The sequence below is a fragment of the Ovis aries genome, chromosome 20 (assembly GCF_016772045.2).
Source record: "Ovis aries strain OAR_USU_Benz2616 breed Rambouillet chromosome 20, ARS-UI_Ramb_v3.0, whole genome shotgun sequence".
Lineage (NCBI taxonomy): Eukaryota > Metazoa > Chordata > Mammalia > Artiodactyla > Bovidae > Ovis > Ovis aries.
The window spans coordinates 10,559,720-10,573,996 of NC_056073.1; the positions used below are offsets into that span (position 1 = coordinate 10,559,720).

At 43.5% G+C, this 14,277-nt stretch overlaps 1 protein-coding gene across 8 annotated transcripts in view; it reads right to left on the reverse strand.

Moving 5' to 3' along the window:
* STK38 (serine/threonine kinase 38) overlaps positions 1–4,336 on the reverse strand; it is a 45,973-nt gene extending 41,637 nt beyond the window's left edge. For 4 of the 8 annotated variants that reach the window (XM_012100566.5, XM_060403131.1, XM_004018783.6 and 1 more), the window contains exon 1: positions 4,058–4,336. Coding sequence is in view for 4 of the 8 variants with exons in the window: in XM_060403135.1 (XP_060259118.1) it covers positions 1,140–1,146 (7 nt within the window). In the remaining 4 variants the exon portion in view is untranslated. Of the gene's footprint in view, positions 1–1,139 lie in introns of all 8 variants that reach the window. The other 4 variants (XM_060403135.1, XM_060403134.1, XM_060403133.1 and 1 more) reach the window with 1 other exon arrangement.
* Between the last annotated feature and the right edge of the window lie 9,941 nt (positions 4,337–14,277).

Below are 14,277 nucleotides of genomic sequence, written 5' to 3' on the forward strand. Positions count from 1 at the left end.
CGATCCAAAAATCTGCAAGCACTAAATGCTGGAGAGGGTGTGGAGAAAAGGGAACCCTCCTACACTGTTGGTGGGAATGCAAACTAGTACAGCCACTATGGAGAACAGTGTGGAGAGTCCTTAAAAAATTGCAAATAGAACTACCTTATGACCCAGCAATCCCACTGCTGGGCATACACACCGAGGAAACCAGAATTGAAAGAGACACATGTACCCCAATGCTCATCGCAGCACTGTTTATAATAGCCAGGACATGGAAACAACCTAGATGTCCATCAGCAGATGAATGGATAAGCAAGCTGTGGTACATATACACAATGGAGTATTACTCAGCCGTTAAAAAGAATTCATTTGAATCAGTTCTGATGAGATGGATGAAACTGGAGCCGATTATACAGAGTGAAGTAAGCCAGAAAAAAAAACCACCAATACAGTATACTAACACATATATATGGAATTTAGAAAGATGGCAATGACGACCCTGTATGCAAGACAGCAAAAAAGACACAGATGTGTATAACGGACTTTTGGACTCAGAGGGAGAGGGAGAGGGTGGGATGATTTGGGAGAATGGCATTCTAACATGTATACTACATGTAAGAATTGAATCGCCAGTCTATGTCTGACGCAGGATACAGCATGCTTGGGGCTGGTACATGGGGATGACCCAGAGAGATGTTATGGGGAGGGAGGTGGGAGGGGGGTTCATGTTTGGGAACACATGTAAGAATTAAAGATTTTAAAATTTAAAAATTTTTAAAAAATAAAATAAAAAATAAAAAGCAAAAAAACAAACAAAAAAAAAACACAAAAAAACAAAGACCTATGATGGAAACAATACAAAAGAAAAAAATCTGAGTCATAACTTTGGTGATGAAAGATATCTTAAACACAAGAGGCCCTAACTTCCTAGTTTTACATATTTGAAAACTTGATACCAACAAGGTTTAAGTAGCTTTGTTGTTGCTTAGTCACTCAGTCTTGTCCGCCTCTTTGCGACCCCATGGACTGCAGCACGCCAGGCTTGCCTGCCTTCACCATCTCCCAGAGTTTGCTCAAACTCATGTCCATTGAATCGAGGATGCCATCCAACCATCTCATCTTCTGTTGACCCCTCCTCCGCCTGCCCTCAATCTTACCCAGCATCGAGGTCTTTTCCAATGACTCAGCTCTTCACACAAGGTAGCCAAAGTATTGGAGCTTCAGTATCAGTCCTTCCAATGAATATTCAGGGTTGACTGGTTTGATCTCCTTGCAGTCCAAGGGATTCTCAAGAGTATCCTCCATCCAGCACCACAATTCAAAAGCATCAATTCTTTGGCATTCAGCCTTCCTTATGGTCCAACTCTCACATCAGTACATGACTACTGGAAAAACCCTAGCATTGCTATATAGGCCTTTGTTGGCAAAGTGATGTCTCTGCTTTTTAATACACTGTCTAGGTTTGTCTCCTTCCAAGGAGCAAGCATCTTTTAATTTCGAAAATTTTCTCAAGGTTCTCCTCTTGATACTTAGCAGCTTTTAAAATTGTTTTGGAGATTAAATGTAGCCTTTTAAGAAATGTGTAAACATATTATTACTAAGAAAAAAGACTTAACATTAAGCAATTTTACAGAAAGATACTGGGAGGAAAATCACATAAAGAATAATTTTTTCAGAGAAGAGATTCAAAATCAAGGCTCTACTTCAGTCATTCACGATGTGCTAAAATGATCAGTAATCACAAATTCAAGACACTGAACTCATCTCAATCTTACTATAAAATGTTATTTTTTATGGGGAAGTTTCTGCTAACATCAAAGCAAACTCAAATGTTTTTAGGATATCAGAATTGTTTTTAAACCTCTGTCTGGTTTATGAAGCCTGGGTGTGGTTCCTTATTTGTCAGCCTGTACCCCCTCCACCCACAATGAAAACCACATGCTCTCTAAGTTTGGTGAGGAAATTTTAAAACCAGATTTAAAAACAAGTCTGAAGCAAGAGAGTGCTTAGTACTCCTCCCTTGTCTGAAAATTTCCGGAGAATGTTCTTGTCTGTCTCTCTCTCTCTATATATATATATATACACATTTTAACAAATGAAATTATTTCCACATAAAAACACAACTAGAGAGTGTTTAAGCCTAAGAAAACAATGCCTTCCATATAACAGGCAGTTAGTAAACATAGATTGAGCAAATTAATGATTTTCAGTTTTCAACAAAGGTAAAGAACAAAATTACATTTGTATTAATGGGTATATAAAAATCGGAGAACAAACATTTTGACCCATTTAAGTTGCTAGCATGTCTTCCTAAACTTTGTACAAGATCAACAGATTAAGTGCACTCAAAGATACTCCTATAAAAGGCCAACAATGCTCTAACAGAATGGTTTTCAACCTTCATTCAGTCTCTAATGCAATAGCTAAGGTTACACTGTCCTTCCCTTTGGCCTTTCTTCAAACCCTCCCCCCATCCTTTTCCTCTGCTCATACATTCATAATTGATAATTCTAATAACCTTTCATCAAAAGTTACTATTGCCCTATAGCAACTTACAGGTTTTCTGGGTCAACCAAGTACTTTACATAAGACGACTTTCCCTCAAGCTTTGACAACTCAAGCCTTCTTGTCCTGACCTGTAGGCCACTGGAGGCCCTTGCCCTATTTGTTTCATTCTCCAACTCAGAATTTAGAAATGATAGGTAAGCAAGAAACTCTTAAAAGTTAAAAAAGCAATGTAACAGAAGAATGTGATCTTCACAAGTCGGGGCAAAGATTAAAAGGAGATCAAATGAAAACTATCATTGTATCTAGAGTTATGCATGGTTAACTGACTGACTTTACAAAAGTACCCTGTGAACTCCATAAATATCCCCTTTTCTCACCAATTCTTTCTTTCTTTGTGACTAACAACCTACTATCTTTCATTTGAACAATTCAACACCGTAGCTGAGACTATTCCTTAATAGTCACATATCTAATTTTTCCTCCTGGAACTGTAACTCACCGGAAGGCAAGCACCCTGACTTATAATGTTTTTAATATTCTTCCCCATATTGGGTACAATGCTACGCACTTAGTTGAGTATCTTAGAAAAGATTTGCTAGGAAAAACTGGTTTCTTATGCCCATTACTAGGAGCAGAAAATATGTATGTATGACGGGGTGGGGTTAGAACATGGAATGGTTTTCTATACCAAGCGGAATAGAGTTGACCTCATCCCCTTAAGAGGAAGCTGCCATCTCCTCTTGCCTGGGGGGAGACTGGAGCCTGTTATTGTGGAGGCGGTTGTTTTATGCTTAGGGAAACCACATCCAATGCCTGGCTAATTCTAACTCAGAGCCAAAGTGCGCTGAAAGGGAGAAGAAAGGCAGTGGTCTCCACTCCAGCCTTCCCCTGTACAGTTCAAAAAGAACAAGATTATCTTTGGGTCTGTTCGTCTAGTGGGAGCTCTGGTCTCTCTACCTGCCATTCTGCACACTTGAAGTCTTTCTGCACAGACTCTGCCCCAAGTCCTTCCTTTCCTTCTCCACTCTCTTCTTTAAAAAAGGCTTCACTACATTTTCCTGTGGTTTTCGGCTGGATTATCTGAAGGCCGGTACCCTAAGATTAACCATAGGGAAGGAGACGCAAAGGTACCGCCGCCCCCCAAGGTCGGGGAGGGGGGTGGTTTTCGACAACTGCCTCAGACAACATCTCTCAGATTCTTAAGACTCCAGAAAAAAGAAGAAAAGGAGGTGAAAATTGGTAACGACCGACAGACATCCTGGAGGGGACTGAGCGGTGGCAGCGAGGAGACAAAGCAGGCGACATGGAAAGAAGAGAGCCTGGCACCCCGCCCCAACAGCACGCGAAGACAGAGAAAGGACGGGGTGCGGAGCCTGGGAAACCATGTGGAGCACCGGCCAGGAGCCTCTGGAAGCCGGGAGGAAAAGCGCTGACAGGAGGGGCCGAAAGGGCAGGGCTGGACAGAAGACGCCGGCGGGAAAGGGAGAACCCCAAAAAAGAGTCAGGGAAAGAGGAGAGAAGGGAAAAGGCCGGGATGGACGGAAGACAACGGCAGCAAGACACTCACCGGAGCGCCGGGCTGAGGGGAGAGGCAGGGCTGGGGGCGGCGAGCAGCCGCAGACGCCAGCCGGGCCAGCGGTCTCGAAGTGAGGAAAGGCGAAAGCCCCGCAGCAGCTGCCAGCCGACCGGAGGAGGGGAGGGGACGCGTTAGGCACTCTGCAGTAGGGGGCCGCGGGGCGGTTGCGGGTGTGAAGACGACAGGAAGAGCCCCAACTGCCGGAAAAGACGGCAAGCGCAGGGGCCGAGGCTGCCCAGTCCCCCACGGCGGAGACGGGCTGGCGCGGCTGCCAGGGCGACGGACTGCGCAAGCGTGACTTCCCGGAGTCGCGGCGCGGGTTCCGGGTCTGCGCGTGCGCTCCCCTCCCGGCCCCGCCCCGCCCCGCCTCGCCCCGCCCCGCCTCATTCCGGCCGGAGAAGTCTGAGGGGTGGGTCCTTTTCGGGGTGGGCGGGACCGGGCTGGGCTCGTGGGGAGGGTCGTTTTGTTTTTTTGTTTTCCATTTTGAAATAATTATAAACTACCCCCCAAAGTGACAGAATTAGTACAAAAAGGTCCCTTTTACCCATCACCCACCCAGCTTCTCTCAACATCTTACATAACTACACTGCATTATCAAAACCAGGAAATTAATATCGGCGGAGTACAATGGACTAGACCGATGCAATTAACTAGATGACAAACCTCAGATTTAACCACTCGGGCTTGCACTCATTTTTGCGTGTGCGCGCGTACTCGCGCCCATCTGTGTAGTTCCATGAAGTCTTTTCACCTGTGTAGTCATGGTCCCCTACCAACTCTTGATTTCCATCATAAATAGGTCCGCCCCCCGCCCCCAGCCCTTCCCTCCCCATCTACTCTACCTTAAAGAAAGGATTACCATACTCTGCCTTGGATGGGGTGAGCTCTCATAGGTTTGGACGTCTGATACCGGATACGGGGAGGGCACCCCAGTGTGCACAGAACCTGCTTTTCAAGGCTACCCAGCTGCGGAGTCTGTCCCATCCCTTGGGTTAGCGAGGACCCAAGACTTTTGGAAGCCCACTGGTTCCTTGAGAATGGAGCGCAGTGCCCTTGAGCAGAAATTATCAGGCTCCTGGAAACAAAGATGGCAATGCCCCTGCCTGCCTTCAACAGAGGCCGTCTAGACAGCGAAAGATGCATGTGTGCGTCGTTCATTACCGTTTTGTGGTATTACGGTGCCCCCAGGCTGTTGTGTATCTGCCAGGCTCTTGTGTATCTGTAGCCCTCCAGGCTCCTAGGACCATGGGATTTTCCAGGCAAGAATACTGAAGTGGGTTGCTGTTTCCTTCCTTAAGACCATAAGGCTTGGTTTTAATCCTTCAAGCTTGGGGTCCTAGGCTTTATTTCTTTAATGGTCTTAAAAACATAGGCTTTCCTTGACTGCTTTCATCTTGCTAGACTTCAAAGCCCAGTTTCCTTTAATCTCAGCACACAAAAACCACTTTGCTTTTCATTCTCCCCGCCCAGAGGCCCTTCTTCCCCAGTGCCTTTTGTTAAAGTCCTCCCTATCCTTAACGACTTAGATACAGTGCCAGACTTTTGTATAGCACTTTTCAGTTTATGAACCACATGGAAGAATTTAATCTCAGGTGATCCTCACAACTCTTTTATTTTTTCTTCTCCCATAATTATTGAGGTATAATTAACATATAGCACTGTATAAATTGAAGGTGCCCAAAATAATAATTTGACCTATCTCACGAAATGACTATGACAATAAGCTTAGTAAACATCCATCATCTCATATAAATACAAAGTTAAGAAACAAAACTTTAGGGCTTCCCTTGTGGCTCAACTGGTAAAGAATCCACCTGCAATGCCGGAGACTCCAGTTCAATCCCTGGGTCGGGAAGATCCCCTGGAGAAGGAAACAGCAACCTACTTCAGTATTCTTGCCTGGAAAATCCCATGGTCCTAGGAGCCTGGAGGGCTACAGTCCGTGGGATCACAAGAGTCAGTTACAACTTAGCAACTAAGGGATAACAACTTTAGTGAAGAGGCAGTGACTGCTTATTCTTCACAGTGATTGGTTACAATATTAGACTTTTCTTAAATGATAGGGAGTTGGTTAGTGGTTACCTAAGGCAATGGCACCCCACTCCAGTACTCTTGCCTGGAGAATCCCATGGACGGAGGAGCCTGGTGGGCTGCAGTCCATGGGGTCACTATGAGTCGGACACGAACGAGCGCCTTTACTTTCGCTTTTCGCTTTCATGCATTGGAGAAGGAAATGGCAACCCAATCCAGTGTTCTTGCCTGGAGAATCCCAAGGACAGGGGAGTCTGGTGGGCTGCCGTCTATGGGGTCGCACAGAGTCAGACACAACTGAAGCAACTCAGCAGCAGCAGCAGCATAAAACTATTGGCGAAGAGTTTAAATTGTGCCCATGATTTCCAGAGGCATAAGCAAGAAGTGACCAAGTCAAGTTAGTCTCCCTTGTCTTGCAAAATAAGATATATTTTTTTGATAATTTTTGTTAAAAGAAAACTTTCATATATAGTATACAGCAGTGTTAATTATATTTATCACAGTGTCCGTTACATTCCTAGCACTGAAATCTGGAAGTTTGTACCTTTTGACCCCCTTCATTCAACTTCCCCTCCCCGATCTGGTAATCACAAATTTGATACCCTTTTCTATAAGTTGAACTTCCCTGGTGGCTCAGACGATAAAGTGTCTGTCTACAATGTGGGAGACCTGGGTTCGATCCCTGGGTTGGGACGATTCTCTGGAGAAGGAAAGGGCAACTCACTCCAGTACTCTTGCCTAGGAGCCTGGTGTCCATGGGGTCGCAAAGAGTCAGACATGACTGAGCGACTTCACTTTCACTTTCACTTTCTATAAGTTTTCATTTATTTGTTTTTGATGTATAATTTATCTACAACTTTAGTTCCTGTTCTACAACATACTGTCTCAATATTTCTATACATCTCAAAATGCGTGTGTGCATGCGTGTTCAGCCATGTCTGACACTTTGCGACCCTGCCAGGCTCCTCTGTCCATGGGCTTCTCCAGGCAAGAATCCTAGAGTGAGTTGCCATGCCCTCCTCCAGGAGATCTTGCCAAACCAGGAATCAAACCTGTGTCTCCTGCGTCTCCTGCATTGCAGGTGGGTTCTTCACCACTGAGCCACCGGGGAAGCCCGCATTTCAAAATGATGTAAGTCTATTTACTAGTGTCACCATACAAAGATATTACATAGATATTGGCTATATTCTCCACACTGTACATTTCAGACCTATGACTCATTTATTTTGTAAGTAGAAGCTTGTACTTTTAATCTCCCTTACCTGTGTCCCCCACCATTCTTACCTGCCTCCCCTCTAGCAACCACCAATTTGGTCTCTGTATCTTATAACTGTTTCTCTTTTATGTTTGTTCATTTACATTTATTTTAGATTCCACATATAAGTGAAATCATATAGCATTTGTCTTTCTCCGTCCGACTAACTTTACTTAGCGTAATATGGACCTCTAGGTCCACCCATGTTGTCACAAATGGCAAAATTTTGTTCTTTTTCATGGCTGAGTAATATTCATATATGAATATTATATGTATATGTATTATATCTTTATTCATATATGAATATTATATGTTTATATATATATTCATCTTTATTCATTCATCTATTGTTGGGTACTTAGGTTGCTTCCGTAACCTGGTTATTTCAACTAATGCTGCAATGAACATAGGAATGCATGTATGTTTTCTAATTGGTGTTCTTGTTTTCTTTGGATAAATGCTTGAGTAGAAGCTGAATCAAATAGTGGTTCTATTTTTAATTTTTATCATAGTAGTTGCACCAATTTCCATTCTCACCGATAGTGCGTGAGGATTCTCCTCTCCACATCTTGTTATCTGTTTGATAACAGCCATTCTGATCTTCACATCTCTTTGGCAAGTCACAAAGGTTAAGCTGCTGTTGTTTTACTTTTCAAGATCAAGTTCTTGCCCTTTATTTTTATTTTTTCCTAACATTTACTTTTTAACTTTTATCAGTCAGTCGCTCAGTCGTGTCCAACTCTTTGTGACCCCATGAATTGCAGCACGCCAGGCCTCCCTGTCCATCACCAACTCCTGGAGTTCACCCAAACTCATGTCCATTGAGTCAGTGATGCCATCCAGCCATCTCATCCTCTGTTGTCCCCTTCTCCTCCTGCCCCCAATCCCTCCCAGCATCAGAGTCTTTGCCAATGAGCCAACTCTTCGCATGAGGTGGCCAAAGTACTAGAGTTTCAGCTTTAGCATCCATTCCTTCCAAAGAACACCCAGGACTGATCTCCTTTAGAATGGACTGGTTGGATCTCCTTGCAGTCCAAGGGACTCTCAAGAGTCTTCTCCAACACCACAGTTCAAAACCATCAATTCTTCAGCGCTCAGCCTTCTTCACAGTCCAACTCTCACATCCATACATGACCACAGGAAAAACCATAGCCTTGACTAGACGGACCTTTGTTGGCAAAGTAATGTCTCTGCTTTTGAATATGCTATCTAGGTTGGTCATAACTTTCCTTCCAAGGAGTAAGTGTCTTTTAATTTCATGGCTGCAATCACCATCTGCAGTGATTTGGAGCCCAAAAGAATAAAGTCTGACACAGTTTCCATTGTTTCCCCATCTATTTCCCGTGAAGTGATGGGACCAGATGCCATGATCTTCGTTTTCTGAATGTTGAGCTTTAAGCCAACTTTTCCACTCCCCTCTTTCACTTTCATCAAGAGGCTTTTTAGTTCCTCTTCACTTTCTGCCATAAGGGTGGTATCATCTGCATATCTGGGGTTATTGATATTTCTCCCGGCAATCTTGATTCCAGCTTGTGCTTCTTCCAGCCCAGTGTTTTATTTTATAGTGGACTATATTTGATTTACAATGTTGTGTTAGTTTCAGCTGTACAGCAACGTGATTCATTTATACATATAAATATATCTATTCTTTTAAAAATTATTTCCCCACTTAGATTATTATAGAATATTGAGCAGAGTTCCCTGTACTATACAGTAGGTCCTTTTTGGTTACAAAGGGTAAGTTTGTAGTGTTAAAAAGGAAACCATAGGCCCAAAATGGCATCATTTATGCTGAACCCAATTATAACAAACTTAGATTTAATACCTTATCTAATTGCAGGTTTTGCTTTCCCTGGGGAATGTAGTCTCAATCATTCATCCTGGAATTTTCTGATGAGCACCAACAAGGTAATCTGTCATTTGGACCCTCTCTATCCCACCCTCCACAACCCCTACAAAGGAAGAAGATGGCATCTGCATGAGTCAGCCTCACCCTTTCCCCACATTAGGTGATCTGGCCTAAAACAATCCTTTCGTTTCATTTGCTAATTGCTTCCTTGCCCACCTTCCTCCTGCCTGTAAAAACGATCCATTCTGCTCAAGGTCTTCAAGCACCTTTCTCTGTACTCGCTGGGATACTGCCTGATTCATGAAGACTGAACAAAGTCGATTACAACTTAAAATTTACTTGGTGGAATTTTTGTTTTTTAACAACAGATAACTGGGCTATGTGCCTTATGGACAGTGCCAATATATAATTTCCCTGGAAGATAAAGATTCGTACAGAGTAGACTAAGTCAGATGACCTGGGATATACTGGGCTACATCTAATGGCAGTTCTTAACTTAAGTCTTACTTATGACTTTACTAATACTGCTGGCTATATTATTTGTATTTCATCTGTTTTACAAAATTGCTGTTTCTTATACTGCCAAATGTGTGACTGAGACCTCTGATAAAATAATATATAGTTCCATGTGAGATCAACGATGGTAACAGTGTAACTCTAGATATGGGAAGAAACAACAAGAGGGAATGTTTTCCTGGACCAAGAGCCTAGTAAGACAGGTGTTCCAGAGAATTTTGGATACTGTTTTATGGCCTAGCACATTGACTGGCCTGTCAACAAAATCTTTGCCAAACCTGAGAATGGACATTCTCAGCACCATGGGATAAAATGGTCATGAAATGCCCCCCTCAGAATCATGGTCAAATTTATGAATGAAAAGGGGCTCTGCCAACTGAAGACTGACACTTGCCGTCTACATCCACAAAGATTAAATCATGGCCACCGCAACAGCTGACCTTCAACTCCCCTGAAAGGAGTTCAGGGTGAAAATAAGAAATGAGGCACTCGGTGCTCTGGGAAAAACTGGCAGAACAGGTCTTCAGATAGATCTTTCTGGAGAAGATTTTATGAGTCTCAATTCTTGCATCTTCTCATACCTAGAGAAACACCGACATCATTAATGGTGACATCTGCTTTGGCTATTAAGGAAAATTTTACAATTAAAAGTCAAAATAGAGTAGCTATGGTTCAGATATCCTGGGAAATAACTAGGTAATGCTATGGGCATACTTTCAGATTAGATTTTGTATTACTAAACACTTGAGTTTTCTGAGTCATGTCAGGCTTGGATGCCACCATTCTCAAAACAATGTCTGCTGAAGCTAGTAACTGCAACCTTAGTTTTTATAAAACTAGGCAACTGGCTACCTGGCTACAAGTCTCCCTGAAGTGCCAAGTCCAGACTGGGTTTCAGGCCTATTCTTCTAAAAAGAAATGAGATTTATTTTTTCTATTAAAATTCCAGTTATCACTCCTCCAACTACTTCTAATTGGGCATGTTACACCAAAATGGCAGACCAAGGAATTGAGATTTTAATCATGCAAGAGTCAGATCTAGAACTTGGAACTCAGGAATGCTTCCAATTCAGTGTTTATTCTCTAAGCTGAGGCAGTCCTATGCCCCATTTTGACAGGAAGTTATCATAATCATAGTTGCCTAGTTCCCTAAATTAAAACTGAGAAGAACTCTGTGGGGCTCTGGAGTAGAGATCTGTTCTGTGTTCTCCATTTCTTGTCTGTAGGATACAGGCTTCATTCAGCCTCCTTGACCTTGCCTGAGTTCTAAAGAGTGGATTTAAACAATTGCAAATCAGGGAAGGGAGGAGATTCAGAGGAGAAACAATCAAAGGTTGGTACAGCCTCCAGACTTGGTCCTGGTTCCTACTCAAAGAAATATGCATAACAATGTCTTTGAGTTCTTCTACAGAACTGGAGCCCTGACCCAGGTGGAGGATGGTAACTTCAGACTAAACACAAGATTCTGGGAGCATAGCTCTGTTGCCTCACCACCAACCATTCAAAAAAAAAGTCACAAACCCTGCAGCCGTCACCCCAAATGTTGCCTCCTGCTTCTGGGGACCAGTAATGACCATCCTGCTAGGTCTCCTGTTTGGCCCCAGTCTATTCCATCTCTGAGAGGAGCCAACAGTTTCTAACTAAATTGCTGTTATTACAAGGGTGAGTGCTGGTTTCAAGCAAAATATACCTTGGCTTAAATCAGGTAGAGAGAGACTTCTGCTCTGCTAGGCAGGCCTACACCCAGGCACAGCAGGAACAAGTTACAGAAGAAAGACCTCTGCCCCAAATCCCAAGAAGTATCTTGAGTATGAAGTCTCTCAGGGGAGAGTTGTTAGGGGAAGCACACTGATTGAAACCACCCACGCTGGCCAGGCACCATAGTAGCCATTTGCATGAGTTGTTTTTGACAGGAGGTCCTGGTAAGGAACACAGAACTAATAAGCCACCACCAACTGGAAGAGTTCGGGAAAGGTCAAAAGGAGACACCGCATGTCCGACCACCTCCCAGAATCCTTCTCGCTGGCATCCATCTTGGCTGAACAAGGGGTACACCACCAGGAAGGACTCTGAGTCAGAATGATTGGCTAAAGACAACCCAGAAAATAATCCCATCACAATAAAACCCAAGACTGCAAGCCAGTTCTGCAGAGCTGTTCTCCTGGGTTCCCCTACCCTGCTGCTCTCCGCCAGGATGCTCTTTCCCAATAAAATCTCTTGCTTTGTCAGCACATGTGTCTCCTCGGACAATTCATTTCTGAGTGTTAGACAAGAGCCCGATTTGGAGCCCTGGAAGGGGTCCTCCTTCCTGCAACACTTCAAGCTAGGCTTCAACAGTATATGAGCTTCTAGATGTACAAGCTGGATTTAGAAAAGGCAGAGGAACCAGAGATCAAATTGCCAACATCCACTGGATCGTAAAAAAAGCAAGGGAATTCCAGAAAGACATCTACTTTTGCTTCATTGACTGCACTAAAGAGATGGGAATACTAGACCACCTTACCTGCCTCCTGAGAAACTGATTGGTGGTCTAGCCGTGCATGGACCCAAACGGTGACACTTTACCACGACTCCAGTAAGTGTAGTGGACACGTCATTCTTTTTGACCATCAAGCTCCTGAATCCTTTCCTTTATTTCCCGCTTCTTCCTCTCAAAACTGAAAATTACAGATAACCTCTTTTTTTTTAGGTTCCATTGCAGCTAGAGAGTAGGCACAAAGCCTAAGTGCCACCAATCACTTATTCACCTTGACCCTCACCCTCGACCCCCAACCCTCACCTGTGACTTGGGAATTAGGGTGATCTGATCCTACTCATAATACTGAGCTTCATTTGCCTCACCCTGAAACTCTGGTATTGTCAGATCCGGCCTTTATTTCAAATGTTATTTCATTCATTATGAATCTTTTTTGCATTAACTGGTATTTTTTTTTAAATATTGCATTGAAATATTACTTTGATTACTGATTTTTTGCCACACTTATAAATCTTATGCCAAGGTGACTGTCTTGCTCACCTCACCTTAACCCGACTTCAGGCCCTGGAACAATCACTCTGAATCCATTCTGGTAAGAGTGGTGATGGATCCATGTAATTTCTAGAGACATTCACAGAGGTCTCATTGGCCAGAATTACATCACATGGTCATCCTTCCTGGGAAAGCAAACTCAGCTCTTTATGATCTTCTAGAGAGGCAGGCAAAGAGGAAAGAGGTTAGTGAGGAATGAATATTGGCTCATACAGCCAATAATATTTGCCATGGCAGTATATATTTCTTTGCTGTTCTCTTTTAATCTATTTTACTAATCTAAATGGAGAAACAGACTTCCCTCGTATCTCAGTCAATAAAGAAACTGCCTACAATGAAGGAGACCTGGATTTGATTTCTGCTTCAAGAAGGTCCCCTGGAGAAGGAAATGGCAACCCACTCCAGTATTCTTGCCTGGAGAATCCCCTGGACAGAGGAGCCTGGTAGGCTACAGTCCGTGGGATTGCAAGAGTCGAACAGGCCTTAGGACTAAACCATCAAATGGAGAAAGACATATAGCAGGGCCCTTACTAATTGACTTCTGGTTAATGGGAACACTGAACAGATTCATTCCCTTTGTATTTTCTATTCTATATTATCTCTGCCTTTTTATAATTTTGATATAATTCACCAAATCCAAGATTCTGTTTTATAACAGTTTTCTCTAAAACACTCTTGGATAAACAACCTTATAGTATATTGTCATTCTTCATCTCCATGGGACTTGAATTACCTGGTTCGAATATTAGCACCTTTTTTATTTTTCTGTCTTGCTTCTTTTCCCAGTTTCACACCCATTAACCTTTTCCTTCTCTTTAAACGTTGCTTTGAATTGTTCTTTGTCCCAAAGGTAATACCTGCTCTTCCCCTGTCAAGCTGACCTGTGATTATATCACCAGCTGAAGCTCAGCCTCTTGGCAAAGACCACAGTTCCTTAGGGAATAGGCATCTTATCCCTGGCAGTGTGTATCCGACCCTCTGGTGGCCATGACATCAGCTGCCTCTGAATATTCCCTCCAGCTGAGGGCAGGAACCATGTGTGGTGCCTACTAGCCCAGTGTTTCTCAGACTTTAACGTGCAAACAAATCCACTGGGATTCCGTTAAAATGCAGATTCTGGACTTCCCTGGTGGTCCAGGGGTTAAGACTTCTGGCTTCCACTGGAGGGGGCACGGGTTCTCTCGCTGGTCAGGGAAGTTCAGCATGCTTCGTGGTATAGCCAGAAAGGAAAAAATAAAATAAAATGCAGTTTCTGATTCAGAAAGTCTGGGGCAGAGCTAAGATCTTGAATTACAAACAAGTTCCCAGGTGGTTCTAATGCCACTGGCCCACACACCCTGGAGTAATAAGGAATTTAAACATATATCTGAGTGAAAAAGAAGGAGAAAGTGCCCACAATCCAGCAGCTCTTGGTCCCCATCAGGGCAAAGACAGAGGCAAGGGAGGCATCTAGGGATGTCTCTGCAGCACTGAGGAAGGCCCCCAAGTTCAGGTACAGCCCCTGTACTCGCATGCTCTTGCCCCTGCGAGTG